Source organism: Melopsittacus undulatus, chromosome Z (assembly GCF_012275295.1).
Source record: "Melopsittacus undulatus isolate bMelUnd1 chromosome Z, bMelUnd1.mat.Z, whole genome shotgun sequence".
Classification (NCBI taxonomy): Eukaryota; Metazoa; Chordata; class Aves; order Psittaciformes; family Psittaculidae; genus Melopsittacus; species Melopsittacus undulatus.
Genome location: NC_047557.1, coordinates 39,430,471 through 39,457,987, shown reverse-complemented (window position 1 = coordinate 39,457,987; position 27,517 = coordinate 39,430,471). Strand labels below are relative to the sequence as shown.

General features: G+C 40.0%; 1 protein-coding gene across 1 annotated transcript; it reads left to right on the top strand.

Moving 5' to 3' along the window:
* The first annotated feature begins 267 nt into the window (after positions 1 to 267).
* On the top strand, positions 268 to 26,506 carry ENTREP1 (endosomal transmembrane epsin interactor 1). The gene is given in 13 exon segments (XM_034073125.1): positions 268 to 633; positions 3,160 to 3,216; positions 10,517 to 10,627; positions 11,958 to 12,086; positions 12,821 to 12,925; positions 13,045 to 13,163; positions 18,058 to 18,187; positions 18,803 to 18,875; positions 22,533 to 22,682; positions 24,667 to 24,771; positions 24,774 to 24,955; positions 26,087 to 26,215; positions 26,217 to 26,506. Coding segments are annotated over 13 exon segments (1,734 nt in total). The 3' UTR covers positions 26,295 to 26,506.
* The last annotated feature ends 1,011 nt before the right edge of the window (positions 26,507 to 27,517 follow it).

The window sequence follows — 27,517 nt, the reverse complement described above, 5'->3', positions numbered from 1 at the left end:
GTCGGGTTTGCAGTCAGGCGAGCCACTCTGCAGGGTGCTTGATGTGCCGGCCGTAGGGGGGGCGGGAAGGCTAAGCCCGGGGCAGGCGCGGAGTCGTCCACTGTTGGAGTGGGCAGTCAAGGGGAGAGCAGCGCCACAGGAAGTCTGCGCCCGGGTGCGCTGCCACAGGAGCGGCAGCGGCGGGGCCCCGCCCGGTCCGGCACGACCCGACCCAGCATGACCTGTCCTAGCGTCCGCAGGGGCCGCCAGCAGGGAGCCGCCGCCCCCATGTCGCTGTCGGTGGTGGTGCCGGGCTCCTGCTGCCCCGTCCAGGGGCTCGACCCGCTACCCCAGACGGCCGCAGCCGGCACCACCGGCACGCCAACGGGCTCGCCTTCCTCCAGCCTGTCGCTGCCGCCTTCCCGCTCCCTCGGCTGCTGCCTCAACCTGTCGCCACACCGCAACCCGCGCCCGGCCGCCCGCTCCCTCGCGTCTGCCGCGGGCATCCACTTGCTGCCGCCGCGACCGCTGCTGTGGCTGGGGCTGCTGCAGATCGTCTTGGGCTGCACTCTGGTGGCGCTGAACTTCGTAGCGCAGTCGCTGAGCAGCGCCCAGCAGGTGAAGAAAGCCTGTCCTTTCTGGGTTGGGTCTTCGGTAAGTAGCCTTCGCGGAGTCCGAGTCGATGCCGGCGGCCGCCCGGCGCTGGGACACCCGCACGGGCCGTGCCGGCGTTGGTATCGAGTGCGCGGGACCTCCGAGAAGGAGCTGCCGCCTATCACCGGGAACGCGTGCTCCCGGGAGCTCCTGTGGAGCAGACCTCCGGCTTTCTCCCACTTGGAAATCACGGTCAGTTAAGCTTGTGCTAACAGTTTTATCAGCGTGGGAGTATGATCCCAATAGGATAGCTAGAGTCAATTATTACACGCAGTCAGAAGCAGGATTTTCTCAAGTTGTGGTGTATGTAGAGACTGTATATCCCTTTTGTGCATTGTATGCCGTTGCTCTAGTGAGAGAGAGATGAAATAGCGGTGTTCCTGGAAAAAGAAAGCAAAAATAAAAGCAAACAAACAAACCAACCCCGCTCAAACCCCCCAAAACAAACCCACCAGCAGGGGTGGGCTTTTAACATTTTTGTAAAGAGACGTGAGAAAAGTTATTCCATCTCGTGTTGGGTCCTGCTTTAAACCGCACATTTGTAAATACAGGATATATAGTAGTATGAATTGCAAAAGCCAGGACGAGTAAGCAGAAGTTAAGAGGAGCAAGAGATAATTGGATAGATTGTTCTCAGTTTGAGGGCCCTTGAGCAGTGGACAAATCGTTCTGTGGCTTGCATGCTCTGCTCCTGCTGCTTGTGCAAGCAGCATCAGCCTGACCCTCAGTCTGAACTTTTAAATTGTGTTTCTAGTGTTGTTCACAACCAGTGCAAAAGTGCTCAATGATCTGTGGTTATGGATCGGGTAGTTGCTATTCATGTGTATAATGTGATTCTCATACCTGAAAGTATAGACAGCCTGCACCGGAGGAGGAGGGGGAACAGGGTCAGGGAGGAGAGGTGAACACAGATCATCCAAATGTGTGTGTTTGGTGTGTCTCCTATGGTTTTTCTTCTTCTTCTTACCTTAGATTAAACCAAGTTTCAATGTGTGTAAGCTATGGATTTTCTTTGAACGCTGCACAAAGAACCATGCTTGTGCTTTTAAAATGTTTTAAAATGTCATGTGTAAAATGTGCATCTGGTTTCATTAATAATGAAGGAGGTATTTACGTTTTTAATGCTAGCTCTGACACAATAGTATGCTTATTTGGAAAAGTTACCAAAAATGCCTTTTGGGTGTAACAGTGTGAGTGAAACTTAGTGCAGAAGCAGCCTGGGAAGACAGAGGCAGTTACAAGCTGCAATTCAGGATGTGTCGGGTTTGTTTGTTTTTGATATTTTTTTCTCAGATGTAACATGCTGATTATGATGCGCTAGCTAAGTGCAGAACAGGAGAACTTTAACCTCAGAAAATACTTTCTTTTCACATCTTAAAGCTTTAACAAATATAATGAAGTAAGTCATGTTGTCCTTAAGACAAAACAGCAATTCACATCAGTATTGATGTGCTTTGCACTTAAAAACTTCAAAATTAATTCGTTATGAAACTGTAGAGTTATGTATGTGGTTTTCAACGCTACCGATGATATCAGTAGGTGTTTAGGCCAAGTAATATATGCACATTACACTAGCTTGATCGATCATGGCAAGTGAATGAAGGTACAGAAGGAACTTATTAAAAATTCTAATAGGCAATTAACTGTTTTATCTAGTCTTATTTCTTTTTAGGTGGGAATTTGGCATGGATTGTCTTAGTCACAAAGTCCCACAGGTTTAAAGTGTATCTGCTTATTTGTGGGACCTGCTGAAAAACTGATTTGCCTCTTTGTAACAGTTGCCATCCTTACTGTGAGAGTGTTTGGGTACAGTGTTTGCTTCAGTTCTACATGAATTATTTCTTCTTCTATAATTGTTTTGCCCTCTAAGGTAAAGAGTCATAGGGTTCAGTTCTGTGATTCAACAAGTTTGATCTAACAGCTACTGCAGAAGGGGATGCTTTTACTTCTCCTTCCTTGTACTGATACTGGCATTCATCATTCAGTTCAGGGAGATGATTTTGGTTCTCGTCTGTCAATTTTGGTAGGGGTCCTGCTCTAGAAGTTAGTTAACCAAAATAGTCAGGAGGGGATCAGAGTCAGCACAAGATAAGAGACAGGAACAGCTTCTGAAGTCACGCAGTGGTGACCAGGGGAGAAGAAATAGCCAGTTTTTAGATTTACTTAGCCAGGTTGCAGAAAACAAATACTCAGTTGGTTGGAAGTTTTTTTTTAGGCAATTGTTGAGGTCACTGTTGCTGGCATAACTTCTTGTCCCCATGGACGTTTTCTGGGAGGAGGAAGAAAAAAAAAAGAAAGAAAACAAAAAATTAAGATTTGTGTTATTTCACAGGATGCTCTTAGGAGTGAAGAACCTAATCAGCACAGGCTCTCTCTGCTTTAAAGTGAATCTTCATATCTTCTCAGTGTTGTAGGGTTCCAAAGTACACCTCGCCAGAGCAGTGATAAATACCACGTAAACAGCATTTTGTGAACAGTTGTTCACTTCTTGGTGATACTACCTTTTTTTTTTTTTGTGTGTTGTAGGTAATCTTATCTGGAATCTTAGGCCTAACAACATGGTGGAGGCCAATGATGCGTTTGGTAAGTATGGATTAGGACTTGTTTTAAGGAAACTATGAGAAGATGACTATAAAAAGAGTCATTTGTTTCTCATTGAAAAGACAGACTATACTGCTGAGTCTCTTTTTAAAAAATGTTGAATCATAATTTTTGAAAGAGGAGTCAAAGCCCTGAAAGGCCATATTATTTCCTGCAATCATGGAGTCCCCATTAGGGGCAAGAGTGGACCACATCTGGAAGAAGTGTTAATGTTTTTTACAGAGCATTTTTTGTGCTTGTGTAGGTATAAGAAAATACTAGTTTAGCATAAAGTAGCTCTCTAAGGCAGTGCTGCTCAGGTTTAAAGAGGGGAACTGGTTTTAAAGCTTAGCTTAGTTGTATTGGTTTAGTGCCCCACAGCAGGTTTAAGAGCTAACCTAAGCATTGCCATCTTACAGAAAGTATCTAGGTTTTGTATTTATTAGTTACTGTTTCAAATACAGTTGATGTTGCCTCACTCTGAGAAAAGTAGACTGGTGTGTGGAGTATGTAAGGTGTTTTCACTTGTAAGTGAAACCAGAAGCTGTGTGGCTCTCAATATCTCAGAGTTGGGATGAAAAATAAAATGTTTTGAAGCAGATTTACTTTTTTTTTCCCCCATACTGTCACTTCTGAAGATGTTTACCAGCCCAAAGCAGTTGTTTTATTTTTATGCAGTGCTTCCTCAGGATCCTCATGCTCATCAGTGAGGAGTACCAAGGATGAGATGTGTGAGTTGTGGATGAATTGCTGTATCTCAATAGTGCATTGGTTAGCACAGGCAGAGCAAAGCAAATCTTTTACCAGTTCTTTGGATAGAAAGAAGAGCTTGTGTCTGTGGCTCCCAATCAGGAAGGACCATATTTTCATGAAAATAAATGTAAATGCCATCTGCCTCAAAATGCCTGACGCTTGCACACTGCTCCTTGTTTCTATATTGCCTGTGTTCTGTGCTGTTTCTACAGCATACTGTTGATGTAGTTCCCTTTTGCCTGTTGTTCTTTCAAATATTCACATTCTCCTTTGTATTAACTTTATGGGTCCCTCCTAGTTTTACTTAAATATGAAAGCACCAAACTCTTCCTGAGCCTTTCATTTATATTAGATGATCTTTAGGACATATGAGTGCTGGAGCAGATTGCCCAGTGATGTCCTGCAGCAGATGGGAAAATTTGAGATAAGATTGATTAAAGCCCTGAGCAGCTCTGCTGTGATCTCATAGCTGACCTTGCTTTGAGCAGGAGGATACTCCAGAGTTTTCCTCCTGAGATCTCTTGCAGCCACAGTTATTCTAGGGTTATATGAGTCTATGAAGCTTTATTTATTTATATGTTTGGTTTTTTGTTTGCATGTGTGTTTTAGGTTTTTTGGAGGCCAGATTAGATCACACTTGACACTGCAAAATATTTATTTACCAAGAGTGTGGTCAAACCTTGGAACAGGTTTCCTAGAGAGGCAGTTGACGCCCCAAGCCTGTCAGTGTTTCAGAGGCATTTGGACAATGACCTTAACAGCATGTTCTAACTTTTTGTCAGCCTTGAACTGATCAGGCAGTTGGACTAGTTGTCCAATAACTAATTGCTATAGGCCCCTTGCAACTGAAATACTCTATTATATGTGCAAAAAAGGAAATTAGCATTAAACATTTCATGAGATGAAAGAAATCATTCATTAAACTAGCTATAGTGTAACAAGGACAGGTTGTTAGCTTCTGAAGTGTATTTATTTGGGCTAAATTTCTAATATAACTGCCCTCTACTAACTTGAACATCTTCTCTTGGCAAGTTGTATGAGTTGTAAAAAAAAAAACCAAACCAAAACAAAAACAAAACAAACCCAATAAGGGGTTGTATGAGTTGTAAAAGTAAATTTCCTAAATACATACACAGTAAGACTCCTTATACAGCTGTAGCTTAGAGTTATGACATTCATAACTAAAACTAAAAGTGTAAAATTCAAAAAGTTAGTATTTTTGCTCTTCTGACAAAAAAAAAATACAGATCTTCATTGGAAAACAGAAAAGTTTATGGAATTCCAGTATTTACGTAAAAACTTGGAAACTTTTGAAGAATAAATTTATAGTATACCTTTTATTTAATTGGAGAATTTCATCAGAAGAAAAATATGTTCTAGCAGCTTTAAAATAAGGATTTTCATGGCTAGCCATAGCCTTCTTGATATCTGCATCTCAACTAATTAGCATCGATTTAACTAAAACTTCATGTTTAGACCAAAATACTGGTGCCAGTGAAGTGACATTCTTAAATCTTAGCCTTGCTAATATAAAACACTGTGAACAAAAGCTGCATACCATGACCCTAATCCTGAAAAAAAAAAAAAATTGCTCTCTATTCATGTGCATCATAATAACCAAAGTCATTTGGCTTTGGTGAGAATTACTGCAGCAGTGCCTGTTTGTCTGGATATTTAGAAGTAAAATATCTCAATCATAACATCTTAGCTCACATGCAGGACTTCACTATTAAGTCAACAAATGGTGTTCATGCAAAGGTTTTAAAGTCAGTCTAAGTAAATAAAAAGAAATATGCTTTTAAGTGTGAGACTGTGAAAAGCCTTTAGAGAGGCTTTTAACCTCTATAATCAGGTCAAACTCAGTTCTCTTCTGATTTTTTAATCATTGATTTTTGTGCTGAAAATGCTTCTCTCTCATTCATATGGTGTGTTTTAATGCACTCTTTTAAAAGTATGTGACTTTTTAATCAAATGAAATAGTTTGTGTTTTAGTTTTGTGTGGGATTTTTTGTTGTGGACAGTTGTAGTGCAGGTCTTCATATGGTACAATAAATAGCACTCACAACTGATAGAAGATTAGTAAGGTGCCATAATTAATGGTGAAGTATTGTTTGCTGCTGTGTATATGGAAAATTCATGCATTGGCTTGCCTTTTCCTAGAAGGCAAGTATACACATAGGATGTAAACAGATATGAGTTGATGATTATGAAGCAAATGTTTTTCTTTTATTTATTGAAGTGCCTGCTTCATTCGGCCTTTTATGTATATTAAAGTGAAAGCAATTCCTCTCTGGCATTAGATACCAGCTCCAACAGCAGTAGCAGGACAACAGGCAATCTACCCATGCAGAATGAATGGGTAGACTGTGACAGGGTCAGAACCTTAGCATGCAAGTTTATGTTGCTGTGGGGAGTTCTCAAAGGGTATGATGGTTTTTTACCTGGAAGAAATCATCCATGCAAGACATTAGTAAATACAGTATCTGACATGAGAATTCACTTTGCTTTCCTGTAGTTTATTTCATATAAATGTTCCTCAAAACTTTCTGCAGCTGTTTACAGCTCATGTGCATCTAATGCTCAGAAGATGAGGGCTGTGAGCCAAACTATAGCCATAATTTGAGTTGTTTCCATTTTTGTCACTGCAGTTAGACTAGTTACCTCTGTTTGGCTTTTAAAATAGCATGTTTGTCTTTGCCTGTTTATTATAAGTTGAGGAGTACTTCCCTCCTAGTTTACCTGTGGGTGGGATCTTCTTTCACTGAGATAAAGTGCAACACCTGGTTTTACTTGTAGGTGAGTAGTGATGGAGAAGATGTTTAAATTTGTATCTGCAGGACAATATAGCTTATAAAATAAGCTAACAGAGTACATGTTAGATGAGTAGACAGTAAGATGGATTGAAAACTGACTGAACAACTGGTCCCAGAAGGTTTTGATCAGTGGCAGAAAGCCTAGCCAAAGGTCAGTAGAGGGTTTTGTACCCTAGGAGTGGATACTGGGAGCCGTACTGCTTAATATCTTACTGAATGGTCTGTACAATGGGACAGAGTGCAAATTCACAAATTCAGCAAATTCACAGTGATATAAAACTGAGTCAAATTTGCCTTTCAGAAGGATCTGGATAGGCTGGATAAATGGGCTGAAAGAAATCTCGTGAAGCTTGGCAAGGGGAAATGCAAAGTCCTGCTAGTTCAGGGAAAATACTCCAGTACACACTGGAGAACAACTTGCTGGAAAGCAGCTCTGCAGGAAAGAACATGTGGATTTTGGTGGACAACAAGCTGACCATGGTTTAATGTGGATTTCACAGTGCTAGGTTATTGATTGTACTTGTTGATCTTAAAGGTCTTTTCAAACCTAAATGATTGTATGATTCTGTGAGACATCAAAGTACTATTCTGGCAGGCAAAGCTAACAGTGTCCTTGGCGGTACTAATCAGAGACTTGCCAGCAGGCTGAGGGCGGTGATCCTTCCTCTGCCTGCTGCACTGGTGAGGCCACAGTGGGAGTGCTGTGTCCAGCTCTGGGCTCCTCACTGCAAGAGAGACATGGACGCACTGGAATAAGTCCAGGGAAGGGCCAACAAGATAATGAAAGGGCTGGAGAATCTCTCATCTGAAGATAGGCTGAAGGAGCTGGAAATGTTCAGCCTGGAGAAGAGAAGGCTTAGGGGGAATCTTCTCCATCTCTGTAAACAGCTGTTGAGAAGAAATAAAAAAAAGGGAGTAGAACTTTTCCAGTAGTGCCCACTGAAAGGACAAGAGGCTATAAGAACAACTGAAAAAAGTAGGAAATTCCATGTGAACAGAAACCCCCAACCTTTTTACTGTGAAGATAGGCAAAAACTGGTGTAGGTGACCCAGACAGTGTGTGGATTATCCATCTGTAGAGATACTCAAAACCAACTGGACGTGGTCTTCAGCAGCCTGCTGTAGACAACCCTGTTTGAGTAGGGAGTTCGACTAGATGGTCTCAGGAGGTCCCTTCCAACCTCAATGATTCTGTGAAAATATTGCCCAGATGGATCAGAAAGAAAAAGGATTTTTTCTCTTGGCATTAAAATATAATATATTCTCTTGTCCACTGTTGGATATGTAGTGTATATTTTATGGTTCAGGTCATGGTAGTGTTTTAGATTGTATGTAGAAGAATTATTTTTAGCTTTGCCTTTTCAATGGGGTTGTCTGAATAGGCAGCTATGCAGTCAAAAATAGACTATACATATAATAAAAACCAAATCAAGACTACATTTTTGCTAAAATGGTAGAATTTATTAGAATGTAAATGTAGAAATTATAATCCTTCTTTTGCATATTTAAAATAATGATAAATTTCTTCATTTTTCTTTAAGTTTAACATGTTTATTTGGAAAAATCTGTTATTTTTATTCAAGATTTTGTAGATCATTACATAAGGAGTCAGGATTTTATAAGAACTTTTTATGTACTTGTACACTGGATTGTTTCTATTGCAGCTTCTGTATCAAAGGAGAAACATATGTGAATTTGTTTTGGTTTGTTGTTTGTTGTTGTTTTTTGTTTGTTTTTTGCTTTTTTTAAAGTCTTTCTTGACTTATTACACTGGCCAAATAACTTCTTTGCTCGGGACCTCCAAGGACCTACATTTCTTCATCACTGGAAAATGGACAAATGTACTTCTTTGTTTTCCTTAATATCAGTTCTTATGATTTGTTCTATAAGATGTTTTATGTTGGAGCAGTTTCTATTTCACTTGTAAAACTGGCTAATTTCTAGTGGGCAGTGCCCTGTGTTGAACACAGACAAAAAGCTTTCTTTCTATGAAATACCTGTGTCTATCAATTTTTTTTTTTCTCAGCATAGTTTTAAGGAAAAGGATAACTGAGATAGTTTAGATAAAAGTGCAAGAAATGCGCTTCTCAAATGTGCTTTTTACCAGATTCATCTGAGTACTGAGCAAGGAGTTAATACAAAAAAAAAGATCAAATTCTGTGTGCAGAAAAACAAATTGCACTCAAAGTGCTTACTAACATGAAAATCCTCTTATCTGTCATTTTATATTTATAAAGCTAGGAGAAAATATTGTTCCTCTTGTTATTGATTGTTCTCAGTATATCAAACGCAAAATAGTTCCAATCCTCTTCGGAGAAGTACTAATAGCTACTTTAATTATTGGGATTTTTTGAGGTTAAAACCCACCTTATGTGATAATGTTATGGTCAAACTTCTGTAAAGCCTGCTAGTTATGAGATGTTGTAATTTAAGGAATGAGTTTGCACAGTAATGCTCGTTGGCTCTTGTCCATTCAGGGGTGATTATTTTTCCCTGAACCTGAGTAAACAGGATCATAATTCATGCAACAGCTCTGATTTATTTTTGGTCCAGCTTCCTAGGTAGTTAACCATGATATGTCAGCTAATTTGGAAAGCAATGTCTGACTTTGTGTGTGTTTAGGAAGTTCTTGTTGCTGGATCTGCTGTAAAGCTAGCTGGAGCAGAGCTGAGCCAGTGTCCCTCATGAGTTTCTTTTCTTCCTCAGATTTTTGTCACCTCCTGCATTTTTAATTTAGGCTATTTTGACAAAAAGCCAACTAAGTGAGAAGACTGTTATTAACTAGGATTTTTTTGACATTAAAGACCTGATGATTGTTTTGTGGCATTGAGTGCTTAAAATTTAAACATGTCAGGAGAGGAATTTGCTGTTTTTATTTGTCTCTAAAATAGTACTCCCTCCTGAATTACAGACAAAATTTTGCATGTATGACATGGGGCAGGAGAAGTTTTTACATATGCTTAAAATCCATATCCCAAGTCTCATGTAAGCACAGGTTGGAGATTGTAGGCAATATGTGAAAGCGGAACTTCATTTTGTCTGCTGCTTCTGCTTGTCCTTTTTCAAGTACTCTATTACTCCTGCCAGCACTAGTCTTTCAGACAGCTTATACAACTGAAGGTATTGTACAGTTTATGAATAGAGATGTTCTGGTTTAGTAGCCAGGGGAAAATAAAATCACATAACCAAGGTCTTTTAAGTGTCTCTGACCTCACTGTACTGGGACAAATATTTTTCATTTGTATGTGCTGCAAAATAGTTTTGGAAATCCTATGCATAATGAATATCCTTTTAAGATGTTTCTTACTGATCTGGATGTGTTGAGAGGTAAACTCCTCGGAAGGATACGACATATAGTGGAAGCTGGATGGCTTCCAAGTCATATTTCACACTCCAGAAGAACGTTTAGGTACTTTTAAATAGTTGCATGTGTAATGACTGGGCTTGATGATCTTAAAAGTTTTTTCTTATGTAGTTGATTCTATGATTCTGTGTATTTTATTACTGCAGTTACTGTTTTTACTAGTGCAGAATAAGGAGAGAGAAGACAAAGGTGTTTGCAGTAAGCATCTACTGGGTTAAGATAAGATACCCTGGGGCACTGAAGTCACACAGAGTTTTGAAAAGTAGTGTTGTTCCCAGCTTCAGTTTGGGAGTGGAATTTACTCTGCCAGAGGTTACTTGAGCTGGGTTTGTGATCCTGTTCTGCTGCTGTAAACGATGTTTTGCTGTTACAGGTTAACCTGTTTGTTGCGCTGTCTATTGCTTGTATTCTGCTGAACGTGTCTGGATTTGTCTTAGGATATCAAGGCATTCGGTTTGTGTCCAGTGTACCCAGATGCGATTTGGTGAGCAGCCATACTGATTTACATTTATTTCTTTAATATCGTAGTCATTTAAGACAAGCATAAAGAATTTTTATCATAACATAAAAAAGACAAACTGTTGAAAAAAAAAATGAATGGGTACTGATGAGCTGCCTACAAATAGCTCAGTCAATATAATCTCTGTGTGGGTTTTTTCTTTTTCCTGGTTTGCTTCACCTGGTGAGGTCGATTAGTGTTAATACCTTACAGCAAGAACTGTGAAGAAAAAAATAAGTAGATCAAATCACACTAGCTTTTCATAACACTTCTACTTAATGAAAATGCAATCTGCAAAAGAAAGGACAGAATGCAAAAGATTTTTCTTGTGTGAGTGTCATAAGAAGTAGAAGAATGTCTAGGAACCAGAATTTGTGAAATAATTAAAATAGAAAGATACAGGGTTACTTTGTAATAAAGATGATTGTGTGTAAAGGCTTGAAGAACTATAAGGTTAATGGAAAGATTTTTTAATATTAGTTTTCATTAATTTATTGCTCCAGGAAAGCTATTGCTGGTTACTTACCATGCCAGTAGGTGTATTGCAGCGAGAGTCCAAGATTGCAAGTGCTTGATTCGCTCAGTATCAATGTAAGAAAGCACAGCTGAGAACTGTTACTGTTACTCCAGAAAATACGATTAAAATGTTTCAGGAATTTTGGAGCCTTCTGATATTGGAAGTATAGGGTACAGCCGAAAGGCATTCCTGAAATCATAAATTATTCTGTAGAGTGGTTTATGCAGGTGGAAGGTCTCTAACACTATGACTCTCCTAGGTTTGACACTTTTAACAGTTTTGAGCCAGTCATATCTAGATGCAGAAACACTGAATTTCTGCTTGAAAACTAAGATAACAACATTAATTTGGACATTACAAATAATAGTGGTGTACAGATAAAACTATTACTGATTTGCCTGGGTTGAAATTATAGTTGTAGGTTTCATTCTGTCTGCAGAGATGCAAAATATACTTGTGAATCACTCCCTATACAGTGGCTTAGATGTCAATCAAAGAAAGAATTTCCAAATTGCTGTGTGTTTGAAGGAGCATGGATATTAAAATTGCTTAGTAAGCTTTGATTGAGTTGTAGTTAAATGTCTTGAGCTTATCAGTAATGCTTCTATTCAAATAAGAAGTCTGCATAATATATCTTTATTATGTGTGAATTCTTGGCATATGGAAGTTCTACAAGCTTGTATTACCAGTCTGCTTTGCAGTCAGAGGTATAGTTTAACACATGGGCTCTATATCATACAGGTAAAAATGTTGCATAAAACATTATAAATTAAAAAGTGGAGTTTTGTGTTTTCAAAGGTGGATGTGGGTGAAAGCAAGATTTGTTCTTGCTGTGGAGAATTTCATCTCACTAAATGCACAGAAGAAGAGGCTGTGCTGATGCTATACCACCTGAAGTCATGCAGTGCTTCTCACCTTCTTCTCAAGGTACCCAACACACACTGTCTAACATGACTGCTTTCATAATATCCCTACTTTTTCAACAGTGCTTTGCTGAGGTGACTGCAATGTTTACTATGAGAAATTCTGTTATATTTCTGGTCTTCCACACCAGCCAGAAGCTCTTTAACCTGCAACAGATTTTTGTCCTGATCTCTAGGTTTTGACCAGTGCATTGCTAATACAGTGTACAATTCTTGTCTTTTCTGTGTTTTATGCAACTGAAACTACAGCTCAATTCAGACAAGGTTGCATGAGTAAATATGGTGTAAATTTGATGCCTTCACTGGTCTTTCGATAGTCTCAGCTTTTCTTGGCTTACACACTGTCAAAATACAACTTCCAAACAGCATCCTCTTAAAAGTAAAAGTGCTTTGACGTTTCTTTAATGGCAATTATCTCAACACTGGATTTCCCACAAAAAGGTTAAGAGGAAGGTTGTAATTCTTGATTAACAGATGAACTATAAATCACATCTGAGTGGTAAACCCTTCTGGATTTCTCTGTTGGGATACACAATAGGACAAACCAAGCTTTTGCAAATTTCTCCCACCTTGGAGACTACCTGTCCTGTATACTTCATCACATATGTTCCTAAGAAGTAATTGTCATGATTACCTTTGTGTTTTCTCTGTGTGTTTTTGTCTTGGCTTATTATAATTAGTACTTTTACAAATATCTTGATTTAATCTTTTAATATCCATAATCTTCATGTTCTTCAGAAAGTTCTCTTTGCTCTTTGTGCCCTGAATGCTTTCACCATCACAGTTTGCTTGGTAGCGGCTATCCTGCGTTGCTTACAGAATTTTGCATCAAGATCCTACATAGTAAGTACAGACAAGGTGTTGTCTGCTATAAACAGCAGTACTAACAGCATTACTGAATTACACAGCTCAGCAAGTTTTTGTGTCTCAGAGGGTTTTTAACAGAAGTTTCATTTGATCAGGGTGAATCTCAGGCTGAAGACCAAGATCATGCTTTGGATCTTGATGATTTTGTCCCACCTGTGCCGCCTCCCTCCTATTTTTCAACTTTTAATTCGTTTACTCCACAAGTGAGCTGCAGGTAAGCTTCTCTTCCTTTCTTTTAATGTCTTTGGGAATATTTCATAATCTGATTTCTTTTTTTTTTTTATTTTTCTCAAGACCATTTTCTCTGTTATTTACTGAAAAGGGATTGGTGACTTTGTAGACAGGGGGAATTAAAAGCTTTTTAAGAGGCACTATAAATATAGCATTGTTGAAGGGCATAATTTTGTGGTTTTCACTTTAGATTCCATAGAAACTGTTTCTTAGTAAGAGAAATACTATGATTTGACATGGCTGAAAGCTTTTATGATGCTGTCAATGAAGTGATAGAAAGCCAGGAGCAATTCCTTGGCAAGGCTTTTGTGAGAGACCCCCAAATGGCAGCCTAACTCCCCACAGACCTTCCTGCCACAGTGATTCTCCTTCTCACTCTTTGGCAATTAGGGCTGATGTTTTGATGGGACTGCCAGGATGGGTAATCACTATCCTTATCTTGGTTCTCAGCTTTGAGCTCTCAGGCAGGGTTTGCACCTGGTGTTACTGCAGGGCTCCTCCACAGTGGCAGCTGTGGAATGGAGGAGGAGTGAGAGTGCACAAGGAGTATGAGTTCACATCTTGAAAAGGATAGTCACAAATCATGGTAATCTCTACTTGTCCCCTACATCCCACCCTTGCTTTTTTGGTTTTTCTTTTTTTTTTTCAGTTCATTACTACAAAGAAGTATTGGGAGGAGGTTAAAATAACAGCTGTATGAATTTTCTTGTAAGAAAACATGCAGAAAGTCTTCATATTGCAGAAGGATGCCTTCTTCAGTATAGTTAGGCTGATCAAAAATTAAAATGTAAATTTGGTGGGAGTTTTCTTTGTTTTGTTTTGAAGAACAATACGGCTAAAAATCATGTAGCTTGTCCATTAGGCATCAACTCCGTTATTTTGCTGTACTGGGACTTACTAGTGTCTATATTACTTGCAGTTTGGTGATGACTTGTGGGTTTTGTTATTGTTCATTCTACAGGTGGATTTACACTCTTTCCAGTAACTTACAGGTTAGCTTTGTTTATTAGTTTATGACTCAAGTGAGGCTGCATTATTCTGTTGTGAACACACAATGTTTATACATAGAGCATCAAGATACTGAAGCAGACTGTATTGCTCTACTCTTCTTTTAAAATCCTGCTTTTTGCAGTATACAAAACTGTTAAGTTTATTTCAGCTGCATCAGAAATAGCATGCACGACTTTGCATACTGTGACCCTTGTAGAGGTAATTACAGATCTTGCAATTACCTAGAAAAAGTAACGTTTCACAGGAATTACCTAAATCATCTAAAACGCCAAAGACTGGGGTTGATTTCCAAACATTACTAAAAATCTCCAATGTGAGTCTTGATTGAAGCTAGTTATGTGACCAGAATGGTGTGTCCGTGTGTAATGATATCTTGGGTTCAGCAGTAGCAGTCATTTTTCTCCTTCTCAGTAGCTGGTGCAGTGCTGGTTTTGATTTTTCAGCCTGGGAACAACGCTGATAAAACCAATGTTCTTAGTTGTTGCTCAGTAATGTTTACTCTGACCAAAGACTTCCTGAGTCTCACGCTCTGTCAGGTAGGAGGGGAAGCCAGGAGGAAGCAGAGACAGGACACCTGATCCAAACTAGCCAAAGAGCTATTCCATAGCACAGCACGTCATGCCCAGTATATAAACTTGGGGGAGTTACCCAGGAGGGCTACATCACTGCTCAGGTCTGGCTGGGTATCGGTTGGTGGGTGGTGAGCGGTTGTATTCCCTTCCCTTGTTATTTCCCTTATCATTATTATTATTGGTGGTAGCAGTAGTGGTTATACCTTAGTTACTGGACTGTTTTTCTCTCAACCCTTGGGAGTTACATTCTTTTGATTCTCCTCCCCATCTGTCCAAGAGTACTGAAGAAAAGGGGTGGGAGCAAGTGAGCGGCTTTGTGGTTCTGAGCTACTGGCTAGGCTTAAACTGTGACAAATGATCCCTTTGAAGATTAGGTATTTATTGACATATGTTTGTCCCAGTTTCCCTGCTTTAAAATGGGACTGTTGCTCTTTATCTGGCATGTCATTCTAGATAGTTATCTCCTTCCCAGCAGCACTATTTGTCTATTTTCAGCACAGTAAGGGCTGCTGAACAGTATTTAAGGCTTCTGTGGTCTAATATTGGACAGCTACTTTGCTTATGATTGCACTAAAACTTGTTGATAACAACATGTAAGTGATGGTGACTTCTTTCTGAAGTCAAGCTACTTATTTCAAGGTGCTTAGGGTGGTTATGCAGCAGCACAGAAATGAAAGCAACAGACAAGAGTCAATTTCTGTTCTTGGCAGATGGGAACTATGACTCACCCTAGTCTGGATCCAACAGAGTGGATGGGATGGGACCTGGCCTTCCCTCAGTCAGCCTTCTCATCTCACACTTCTCCCTCCTCTCCCAGACTCTACCCTGAGCACTATGCTGTGCTTGTGACCTGGCTTTCAATGCTGAGGTCCCTTGGACTCCACGTCCAAAACTTTTGTAGAAAAGAGGGGTGAAAGAAACTGCACCCAGGGTAGTGAACCACTATGTGCAATCTTCACCTTGGGTGACTCTAAACCAGATACATCCCTTTGAGAATGGGAATACTGCAGTGATCAAAACATGTGCCAAGAACATATCTGGAACAGGTAGCTGTTCTCCATCCCTTAAATCATAGAGCCAGAGGTGCTACAAACAAAGCCAATTAATTGGCTTATCCATTTGTTCATGGGAAAACTGTATTTGTCTTATTTAGTGGTAGACAAACAAACCAGCTTTACAAATGTCTGGTCAGCTTCTACCTCTACTCTTGTTATTTCATAAATAAGGAAGTGGCAATAAAGTTGTTTTTCAGGACTGGCACAACATTAGGAGTTACAGTTGAGTTCCCATGTGAAGAATAAAATACAAAATGTTATAAGGCATGTGAGTTTAAGGGAAGAGGTGATCCATGTTGGGGAGCAAACCAATCACCTTGAGTCTAGAAATCTACCCCTGTCCAGGGTAAAGTGCCATTTGGGGACTAGAGGCATTTGCCAAAATGCAAATCTCTTTATCCAAGTTGTGTATTCTCAAATTCAGTATGTGTCTCAAATTGGACCCATATGTTGCTGACAGTTGTTTCTTAACCACTGAACATATTACTGCTATCGCAACACTGAAGTTTTCAGGAGGACAAAACCCCAATGCTGCTGTTCCTCTGAGACATCAGTACAGAAGGTGCTCAAGAGGTCATTAAGGATGTGCCTTCCCCCTTCAGTGTTCTGCTTACTAGCAGTGGCACAGAGCCTTCTCATGGTCTTGAACAGTCTCTGGGCAGTAGACTCTTCCCTACCTTCCTGTACCATTGCTTCAAAAAGCTGAAGGCTTTCTTTATGCAGGAATCAACTTTCTTGCTTAAAAAGGGAGAGTGGAAATGAAGAACTAAAGAACAGACTGACAAATGTACATGTCCTGGAAATTACTTTTATGTTAAGGGACTTAAGAGAATGCTTTTCTAGTTGCATGTTCTATAATAATTTGTATCATGATATAGTTCTTGGATGCAAGATCAATTTTCAAGGTGTGACTAAGCTGGGTAGGTCAGATCAGACACGTTTAAAAACAAAACTAAGGTTTAAAAAGTATATAATTTTTATGGCCTACATAGAATGTAAGCTCAGCATGAATGTACTAGAAAAATGTGAAGAAGTAGTGCCAACAGAGCATCAATGTTCATCGTATTCCAAAATTATTCTGAAGCTTTAAGGAACAGATGAAACAGAATGAGATTAAAAACTATTGTAGCATGTTGTATTTTCCCCATTTTTAAGATTAAAAAAAGCAATGACTAGTTATGAAAATATTTGCCTTTCTTTTTCTCAAATTTCTCCATGCATTACCCCTATTATTCCACGAGGACCTTTTCACAAAAGTGCTCCCATTTCTTTTTTCTCTGTAAGCAGCCATTCACTTTGCCCTTTTCCCTCAGCTTGCAAGAAACTAATTTTCATAGTCATCTTTTTTCCTTCCACCAGTGTCCTGAGAAGCCCTAAACTCCAGGAGGAAGGACTTGCTCCTGTGTAACATTTCTTTGTAGAGAGATTGTACCCACTAGCTGCAACAGATAGCTGCAAGTCTGACATAGATCCAGAGGGCAAACTGTGGACTTCTCGCTCGAGGTTCCTTCTGAGTACCAAATCAGCAATTCAGAATAGAATAAAAAGCAGAGTAGAACTGAGATGCTTTGGGTCACAGACTTCTCTGAAGATTGTATGGGGAAGGTCCCCTTGGCAGCTCTGCTGTCAACCACCATACTTTGTTCCAGTGTTAACTGTGTAATGTAAACTTATCAAAATTGGCATTTGCCAAAGAGTTTCTCCAGGCACTGTTCTGATTTCTTCCTTCGCTGAGCTACCTCCTAAGAGCAAGATGATATAGCAAAAGGTCTTCAAGACTTCTGCTGCATTCCAGGTTTCATAGAACTCTTTGAAAACTGAGAAGTTAACCATGAGGTACATTCAGTTTATACAAACTTTAGTTGAGCATCGTCACAAAAATAGCCTTTAGTTTGAGTTTGCCTTATTCTATGCAGCTGTATCTGAACATTTAACATGAGATTAGAAGTCTCTTGAATTTCAGTTATAATTCAGAATTCGGTAGCTCACAAAAATTAGAGCAGGTTGTTGCATTTTTAGTAACCGCCTGTATTTGAACCTCTTGAAACAAAACTGAATCTCTGTGAAGTAAAACTGAAATGGGTTCCTGGATGCTGTACGGCCCAAAGATGTTTGAAGTTCTGATGAACACGTTGGAAAGATCCCAAAATATGAGCTGGGACAGAAAAGCCAGTGGAATTTGGTAGCAGATAATTTTTTGGGGCATACTGAAGGAGTCGCTTGGTGTTGTTTGTTGCAGGATGCGTGGCTCTGATGTGATTCCATTGCCCCATATTTATGGAGCACGAATCAAGGGCATTGAAGTGTTCTGTCCTCTGGAGCCACCTCCTCCTTATGAAGCTGTGCAGAGCGAGAACAGCTCTGAGCAGGTATGGCCCGCAGGAGTTTAAAGTGTAGCTTGTACTTCCACTACAGAGGTGAAGTTGCACTGAGGTATGGTAAACATAAGTCAGGTATCTCTAAATTTCAGAACAGTAGGAGAATATGTGTGGTTACAAATGTGGCTTGCTGTAAATTTCACTGAAGACCTTAATAAACCACCTTTAAAGTGCAAAAGTGCCCCAGTTGGAAAACTCTGTCCACGCACTGGAAAAAGAGCAGAAAGGGCTGTTGAGAACATCTGTTGTTGGTTATTCTAGAGGACACCCGTGCTGCCTCCTTGATTTACTTCCCTCCCATGTGGGACTGGGTCAGCGTTTTACTATGCTCAGTGATGCCTTTCCACTGGTGTTTTCAGAAGACTGGTGCTTTTTCACAGAAAATTAAAATACTCAGCAGGATAGAACTGGCTGACCTGGATGATGAACATTAATTTTAGACACTCACTAGCCTTAGTTTTGGGGTGGGATTAAACATGTATGACATAGTCACTGTGCAGTTAAGCAGAAGTGTTCACTTTTATAAAGTGGATAATGCAGAGCTTAGAAAGTACCAGGAAAAAAGATGGTGGCTTGTGATTTTTGAACTTTTCTATTTTATTCCAGGAAAGTGCACTCCAAATACATGTCACGGAAGTTGTTGATCTGGAGGAAGTGAGTGACAGGGAGGCTTCTCAAGGTAAAAACTGTATTTTAGAATTTGTGTTTGACAGTTCTACCCAGCCCAGATGACTTAATGTAGCAGCAGCATTATTATTTCTTTGAAAGACAGCTACAATATTGCAAGCTAGAGAGATACAGAATCAAAATTGTTTTGTGCAGTAGGACAGCAATTAATGATTAAAATATGTAAAAAGTTGTTTACTTTTAAGATACAGAAACAAAGATATATTTCCTTTTTAATAACCTACAAGATGGCCATTGACTCAGAAGTCCATAGCTGTAAGAAATAATGTTCAGCTCCAGTGCTTCAATTTGCTTTGAGTACTGATGGTGTCTGTTGACATTTTGTTGCTGATGAAAATAGGAAAAGGATAAAATAATGCTGAACTGTGTTGAGCTAAATGCAGGAATTACTCTATTATGCAGCTTGCACCAGAATAATTTGTAAATAGTTCATGCATTCTCATACAGGACATTAGCTAGACTACTTGTAGATACCATATCCAGCTTTGCTCAGTATTGTTTTAGAAAATGAATGGAAATGGTTCCAAGTTGTTTTCAGCCTAATCTTTGTTGTGATGTACACTTGCAGCTAAACATTATCAGCTCCTAGGTAAATCACAGGCAAGTTTTGCAGTACAGCTCCAGTGAAAAACTGTTACACTTTTCCCTTGCATTTGCCATTATGGGGCAGAATATTTTCTGCAACAGATGGCTATGTGCCTGCCTATCTGCACAATGTTCACAGCTCAAGAATATAGAGAGTAAACCCAGTTGGGCTGGCAGGGGAGCCACAGATCTTTTGTTTGACTGTGGCTTCTCTTCTGCCAACCTACTTCTCAAGCTATAGGAAAACCTTGGCGTGAAGTTCATCAGCTGAAATTGTCCCTGCCAGGTGGCAGCAGGAAAAAAAGTTTACACTAAGTAATATCTGAAACCGATAACAAGTCTTTCTGAGTTCCCTTACACTCTGGCAGTCTACCTGAGATTTCTGAAAACAACCTCATCAGTTGTGATAACCAGAAAAAAATCACAAGAGTTGTAGCAAAAAGTTTAATTCTCAAGGGTCATTGATAAAACTGCTGTTGCTGTCTCTGGGTACTTTGAGCAGAAACAAAAATGAGATATCAAACATAAGGCTGCATGGTGACTGCTTAAAGTTATGAGAATGGAAAATAGGAAAAAAAATACTGTAAAAAATGCACGATGTTGTGAAGGAGAGGCAGGAAAAAAAACCAACCCAAACCTAAACCCAAACTCACAAACCAAAAGTGAAAACACAAAACCAAACACCACCACCAAACTTATGCTGAGGTATTGTTTGAGGTTTTCTTTGTATTTAAAAACTTCCTTTGAAAGTAAGCAGACCAGAGCGCATGTGATAAATTGCACCCTCCTCCCCTGCTTTTTCTTTTTCTCTGTCCCTTTTTTTTTTTCCTCCAGATCAAAATGCTGGTAATCTTAATAAAGAATATTAACACTGCCTTTTCTAGAAGCCAAGGTTTCCTAAGAGCAATGAATTTAAGAAAAGGAAATATGCTGAGCAGTACCTCATCCTTTAGTCGTATTTAGGGAAGTACACTGGGCCTTGCTGAGATGGAGTTAATTTTCTTCATAGCGACATATATGGTGCTGGTTTGGATTTCTGACCAAATTGGTGTTCACAACACACCAGTGTTTTAGCTGTTGCTAAGCAGTACTTGCACAGCATTGAGGGTTGCTCCATCTCTTACTCTGCCCCCTCATCCCTGCAGTGTGTAGGCTGGGGCTAGGCAAGACATCGGGATGGGACACAGCTGGGACAGCAGACCCCAAGTGAGCAAAAGGATGTCCCGTGCCACACAGCAGTTTTCCAGGTTACCATTGCTCAGGGACATCAGTCCCTGGCTTATGCACCACTTGGTTTTTCTTTGGTTTGTTTTGTTGGTGGTGGTTTGGTGTCTGCCCTCTACATTCCCTCAAACTCTTTATCCAATCCATTAGTTATTCCACTTTTGCACTTCCAATTTTTCTCCCTTCCCACCAGAGGGGGAGTGAGTGAGCAGCTGTGTGGGGCTTAACCACCTACTGGGGTTAAACCACAGCAGGAGGAAAATTCAAAATGAGGGGACATGTTGGAATTGTGTCATGGTAACTACATGGGCTGTCTCAGCTGATGTAGAGTAACAGTCTATAAATAAAGCTAGGCTTTCAGTTTATGCTGATAGTCTGTAGTGCCAGGGCATTTGTATATGATGCCATGATCCTCTTGGCATCATCAGGACTAAGTGTAGCTCCCGACGGAAGTTCAAGCTATGCACTACTGTCTGCCAGCAGAACTCGGGGAGTCCTTCCTGTCAGCTGCAGGAGATGTAGGCTTCTTTGTACCAGCTAAAATGGCTTTATTGACTTAAAAAGGACTCCTGTAAAGTGAAATCGGACCTTCCCTGCTGACTGTGGTAGGAAGACACGCAATGTTCTACTGATAGCTTGTTATGATTGGCAGCTGCTCTATGTCATCACATACTAGGTATGCACACTTTTAGTACACAACAGCTTAAGTCAGTTATCTCTCTGACATCTGAAACATTAATATTAATGAAGAATCATCAGAAGATCATGAAATTGATTACTTGATCTGTTTAGTAGTTAAGAAACTCCAACTCCTCCAGAGTACCAGCAGCATTGTACCTCAAAGACTGACTGCTGGCACAGCTCCACTGGTGTTAAAATTTCATGCTTATGATGGATTCTTTAATCCCGACTGATTTTTGGTTTGCCATGCTTGGCTGCTGGGTCCTACCTCTTGAGTTTCCAGGCTGGTATCTGCTTTATATAGGTTCTGTCACTGTTCTCTTTAAAGATTCTAGGTTGCATGTGAGTAGGAGATAAGGTGCTATGTTCAACAAATACACATCATCCAAGCCTTAATTTTCTTGAATGCTCTGACACATTTCCATTGCAGTTGCAGCACAAACATTTAACATGTTCTGAAGGCTGTGTATATTAATTTGTTTTTTGATCTTGCATGAGCAAGAACCTTGTTTTCTATAATATGACAGATGCTGTCAGATGAAGGTAAAGAACCAGGCTTGTTGAGAAACACATACCTTCATCTTGTCCTTTTTCACCAAACGGCAGCCGTAGGAATTGCAGCACATAACCATACCCTGAAAGATAAAACGTATCACAGGAATTCAGGAAAAACTTTTAATGAAGAATCTCATGAAAAGGGTCTTTGATTCCCTTGTAGGGATTGGTGACTGATCTTTGAGCTACCTAATTACAAACAGTAACTGACCTCTGACTATGTGCTGCCATATCTGGGTATGACAGCAGATCTGCAGGAGGATTTGGACTCTGAGGATCTGGTTTTCTGTCCAAGAAAGCTATAGCTGCCTTTGATCAGATAGTTTAAGATGAGGTCGTTACTAGGCAAAGCTGTATTTTTTTGCTACTGCAGCTGCATAAGGCAGAACAGGTTTCTACAAGGTTTAAGCAGGCTTTAGACCAGTGTTACTGATGAGTGTGGGTATATGTGCACATACACGTGCCTTTAAACTTCTGTGTCAAATCGTTACACATTTATGGAGGAGATTAAAAAAAAATCAGTAGTAATTTCTAATAATGTCTTTTACAGATCTGCTTTATTATAAACGATTTTCCTTCATCTTTATAATTCTTGGTTACTCAGGTGAAGAAATTCCTGAGCCTTCCAGCAGAGTGAGCCGTTCCCCTTCAAATGCAAGCTGGATGCTAGCAGATAGAGCCGGCGAAAGAGCCTTCAATCCTTTAATGAAACGGTCCAACAGTGACCCTTTGTTGTACTGCCGGTTGCTCCAAGGTGACTCGATTTTCTTTATCACTGCTTACATAATGAGTGCTTAAAAGGCCATTTGTCAGAAGGCTAGTACCTTGAACCTTGTACATGCAGAAATCACCTATTGTCTCCCAACAGAGTACCTACGTCACAGCAAATGCCAAATATTCTTCAACCAGCACTTTAGGCTTTCATGTCTAGGAACAGGGTCTGTAGCAGGTATTGTTAGCTTGGGGAGGTGGGAGGCATGGTGGACGATGAGGGGGAGGGAGCACATAGGATTTCTCAATGTATTCATACACTGGCACCTAAAAGCCTTCAAGAGTTGCCAGAGTAAGCAATTTAAAGCAAAATTAGCTTTTGTATTTGGTACCAGCCTATAAATTTGCACACCTTTTCTCATTCCCCACAGCATCAAAAACTCCCCAAAATCTCAATACAGAAAAACCACAGTGGAAAGCTGATGAAGCCTGTTGCAGCTACCCTTGTGTCAGTCATCCAATTCAGTTGCTGTGGGAAAACTGCTAGTGTGACTGCAGAGTAATTGATTCTGCTGAGTCTTAAAAATCCACTAGTCAAGAGTCTTGCAGTTTTTATTAAAGGATATTGGAATCCCCATAGTGGCTGCATATTAGCAGTCACAAAATGTACGCAGAGAGGAGACACATTAGTGACAACCATTCATGTTAAATATTGGGTGCCTACCTATCCAGATTATACTTACCAATTTGTAGTGTGTTTTTATGTCTCTGATATATCACGTGCTTTTCTTTTCCTCCTGTTGGCTTACAACACAGCATTCTGCAGAATCTGCTGCTGAAGCAGTAGTTGCATGACACAGAGCCATAGCTGCGTCACAGCTGTGAAAGTGGAGCACAGCATTTTTGCTGTTGAGAGACCCCATCAGTCAGAAGTATTTGGATTTCTAAGGCTCAGTGTAACTCAGGCTGGGTCTGTTCAGCACTGGACCTGAGAGTTAAATACATGGTTGCTGCAGAAAGGGAACTCAGCTGCAAAAGGGCAAAGAATGTTGCTTTCAAGTTAGTTAGGGCTCTTCTTGCTGGGAAGTTTTGTCTCTGCCTGGTATTGCTGAGTCAGGCATAAAGCCAACATTAAAGTGCTTCTTGAACCTCTATGTGCTTCTATTTACTTTTTTTTGTTGTTTTTAATGGGGCTAAAATTATGATAATTTTTGGCCCAAAGGCATTGGATTTTTATTTGGAACAAAGACAGTGGAACAGATTCTGTCTTGGCCCTAGTTTAGTCCTTGCAAGGTAATTTTGAATGTTTTGGTGTTCTGTTGGTTGTTCTGAGTTTGTTGTTTTGGTTTTTTTTTTTGAGGTTTTTAGGTGCTGTCTTTTGGTTATGGGTTATTTTTGTTGTTTTTGTTTTGTTTTATTTGTTTTTCACCTCAATTACATGTCCACTTTGTAGTATTACTAGCTTCTTCCAGCTTGGCAATCAATTATCTTGTAAGTATACATTTTTATATATATATATGTATATATAACTTGTGTGTGTATATATATATCTTGTATACATATATATATAAATTGTAAGTAAGATATTATGTAAGTAACCCTTTTACTGGTAATAGCTGAAAGATACAAAGAGTTTAGGAGAGATCATAAAAGCTTTCAAGCTTTGCTTACCCTGCTTTTATAACTGTGTGTCAACCTTAACATTCCAGGCTCATTTCAGGTCTGTTCAGAACAGAAGCAAAAGAGAAAGGAATTGATGTACATCAACTGGCAAACATTTCTTTCCCAGAAGTGTCCATCCAGACCCTTTAGCATGTGGTACACACTCAACGTAGCTATGTACAACTATTTTACAGGCATCTTCTCTAGAGTAAATGCACTACAGAGCAAGCCTTGCATGCTGCCATGACCATGCGGGACTTACGCTTTGCATTGCTGAACCAGGGTTGAAATCTCAGGGGATATTTGCTGAATAACAGTACTGTGAACCAAGTGGATTGTTTGCTTTGTTTGGTCTTTGTCTTCAGAGGCAGCGCCCAGCTGTGAAGCTGCCACAGAGACTGAAGTAAAACCACCACTCTCTGCTGTCACCTTGCAGAACAGTTTGAGAGAAAAACCTTTGAGGGGAAGACCCCATCTTTGATAGACTACAAGTCTTACACAGACACGAAATAGCTTGTGGCATGGATCCTAGAGCAGTCCTCCTGCAGCATGAGCCCTGACATACACGAGTTGGTGGAAAGTATCAAGTCTGTTTTAAAATCAGATGAGAAACATATGGCAGAAGCTATCACCAGTGCCACCTTCCTTGAGCAGGTAGTTTCATCACTTGTAGTTAACAAGTGATATGGAAACCTGTTGGCCTTCATTTGTGAGTATAGGGTTATGCTTGCCACTCTGCTTTATGTGTCAGAGTTTTTGAACCCAATTAACTCCTTTTAGTACTTTCTTTTTATTTAGGAAGTGTGCGAGAGGCTATGCAGCTATGATGTCTTTTGCTCTACCAATCACACAGCCATGACGGTTTTCAGAAGGCTGAATAAGTGTATATTTACAAGCTAAAGGAGATGGTCTTCCGTGGTAGAATCAGGAGCTGTAAACAACATGACAGTGTTTTATACTGAGTGTGGCAGTATATAGGGAAGAGGTGTTATAAAGCATTTACTATTATAAACTGGAAGAAATGGAGGTTGACAAGGAAATTATTATGTCAAGCCACTAGAAGCAACTTTCTTATGATTGGCTCCTAGGATAAAATTAAGTTCTAGCACTAAAGGGAGAAAAGCAGAAAGTAGAAAATATGTGCTTACCTTCATGGAATGAGTATTCAGAAGTTTCAGAAATTACAGAACTCATCAAATAAATTTTCTGGTGGCTTACACACCATTTGGGTAGATGAGTTGATTCATGCAAGGTACAACTGATTTGCTGTGACAACTGGTTTTGGTTCTTGCACAAAACACACTAAAGACAGTAATTTAGGCTCTGCAGATAAAGTGAAATTTTCTCCTGCAGCCTAGAGGCAACAAAAGCCTCATCAAATTTGACAGAAGAACCATTTGGAAAAAAAAAAAAAGTTAAATTCTCATGAGGATTTCATAGACCTGGCCTGAAGGTTATTACAGACAAGTGGCTTTGGCAGGAAGCAACATTTGGGGTCCTATTAAGCAACACCTGACACACCATGGTTTGGGGTAAGATAATTCTCATGCAGCTTTAAAGATAAAAAGAGGCAACACTCACTTCTTTTCCTAATTGGGATCACTCTTCCCATGCCTCCTTGACAAACAGCAGTTTTAGTCTTAGCTTTCTTTGATTGTAGCGCTGTCTACTATTTTTAAAGAATAACAGTCAATCAGCTTCTCCCTAGTTTAGTAGGAAACTGTTCTAACGGAACAAGAGCCCGAAAACAGATCTGATTTTTTTTTTTCTTTTCCCCTTTTCAAGATGTTGTCACCTGCCCATCAAGCCATGCCATTGAATGTCCATGCACTACCTTCCGGACAGCATCCTGGACTGCTTCGTCTGGAGAGCTGTGGTGACCTGAGTACTTTCAACACAAATAAAGATGAACTGAGCAATGAGGGGAATCCAGAAAGCAGAGCATGAAGAGCCTCACAGTGTTATTGGTGTTGTCAGGGAAACTGTACTTTGAGCTGGTTTCTGTTTATTCCTCTGTAAAGCACTTCTGTCTGTCAGACATATGTGCTACACAGGAAAATCATCTCTGTCATTCTCAAACTAGGTGGGTGGAAAATTGTGTTGATAATCCATTTTCTTTTTACACCCCCCCACTCAGACTTCTAAGGGGATGCTTGTTCTACAAAGCCTATTAAGCAGATTGTAATCAGGCCTGTATTGGCCTCTCAGGTGCAACTAGTCTTTTTGTAGTATAGTACTGTCCTGTTACACCTCTCTAGTCTGTCACTAGTTAAGATGGATTTGCTTTTTTTACCTCAGCTTACAAGAGAGACAGCAGAACAGTCCTGTGCCTAGGTTTACTGAGGTGAGGCAAGGTCAGTTAATGCATGTGTGCACTTTGTACCTCATTGGAGAGCAGGGTCAGTGTCGGTGCCTCTATTCATCTGGTGTGCATTTCCATATCTCCACTGATATTTTTGTAAATTTTTTCTCTTTTGTTTTTCTTAGTGTATATCAATTTACTTCCTAGTAGAGGTGCTTGTTACGTGCCAGATGCCATCCATGCTGGAAGCCCATATGCAGCAGTTAGGTAACACCCTAACGTTGTTTTGGCAATCTAAACCACTAGGCCAGTGACCCATGAGTTCACACCTCTGGCTATTTATCAAACATATATAAAATTATCCCTGTTCCTTTTTGGGGTTGTGTACAGGTGTCCACCTAAGCAAAGGCCAGTAGTTGGTGGTGTTTTCATCGCGGTCCCTATGTACTTCCAGAGCCCTCTGGCTTGCGGTGCCCAAGCAATCACAACAATATTACCTTTCATCAGTATATTTGTAGTTCATTATACAAACTAAGATCTTATAACTGACCTTGCTGACTTACAGATATATGTACCATACCTACTAGTATAAAAAGCACCCTATTTGGTAAGTAGCAAGTGACTTTTTCCTGTCAGGAGGTGGAGTCCTAGTTCAGCTAGTGGCTCATAATTGCCTTGATGTTACATGTTCCTAAGGGAAATTCCAGAAATTTATAGTAGCGGCATTTGTTAATTCCTGAGCTCTTAAATATTGATATTTCTTTACTTTTTATGCCATGGCATCCACTAGAGCTGTTGATTTACTCTCATCTCCACTTGTGATGTTAGCTACCAAGGTGTGACCCTTTCCTTAATTCATATAGTTAATCTGGTTTATGCCATTCAAACAAATGTATATGCCAGCTGGCTCAAGC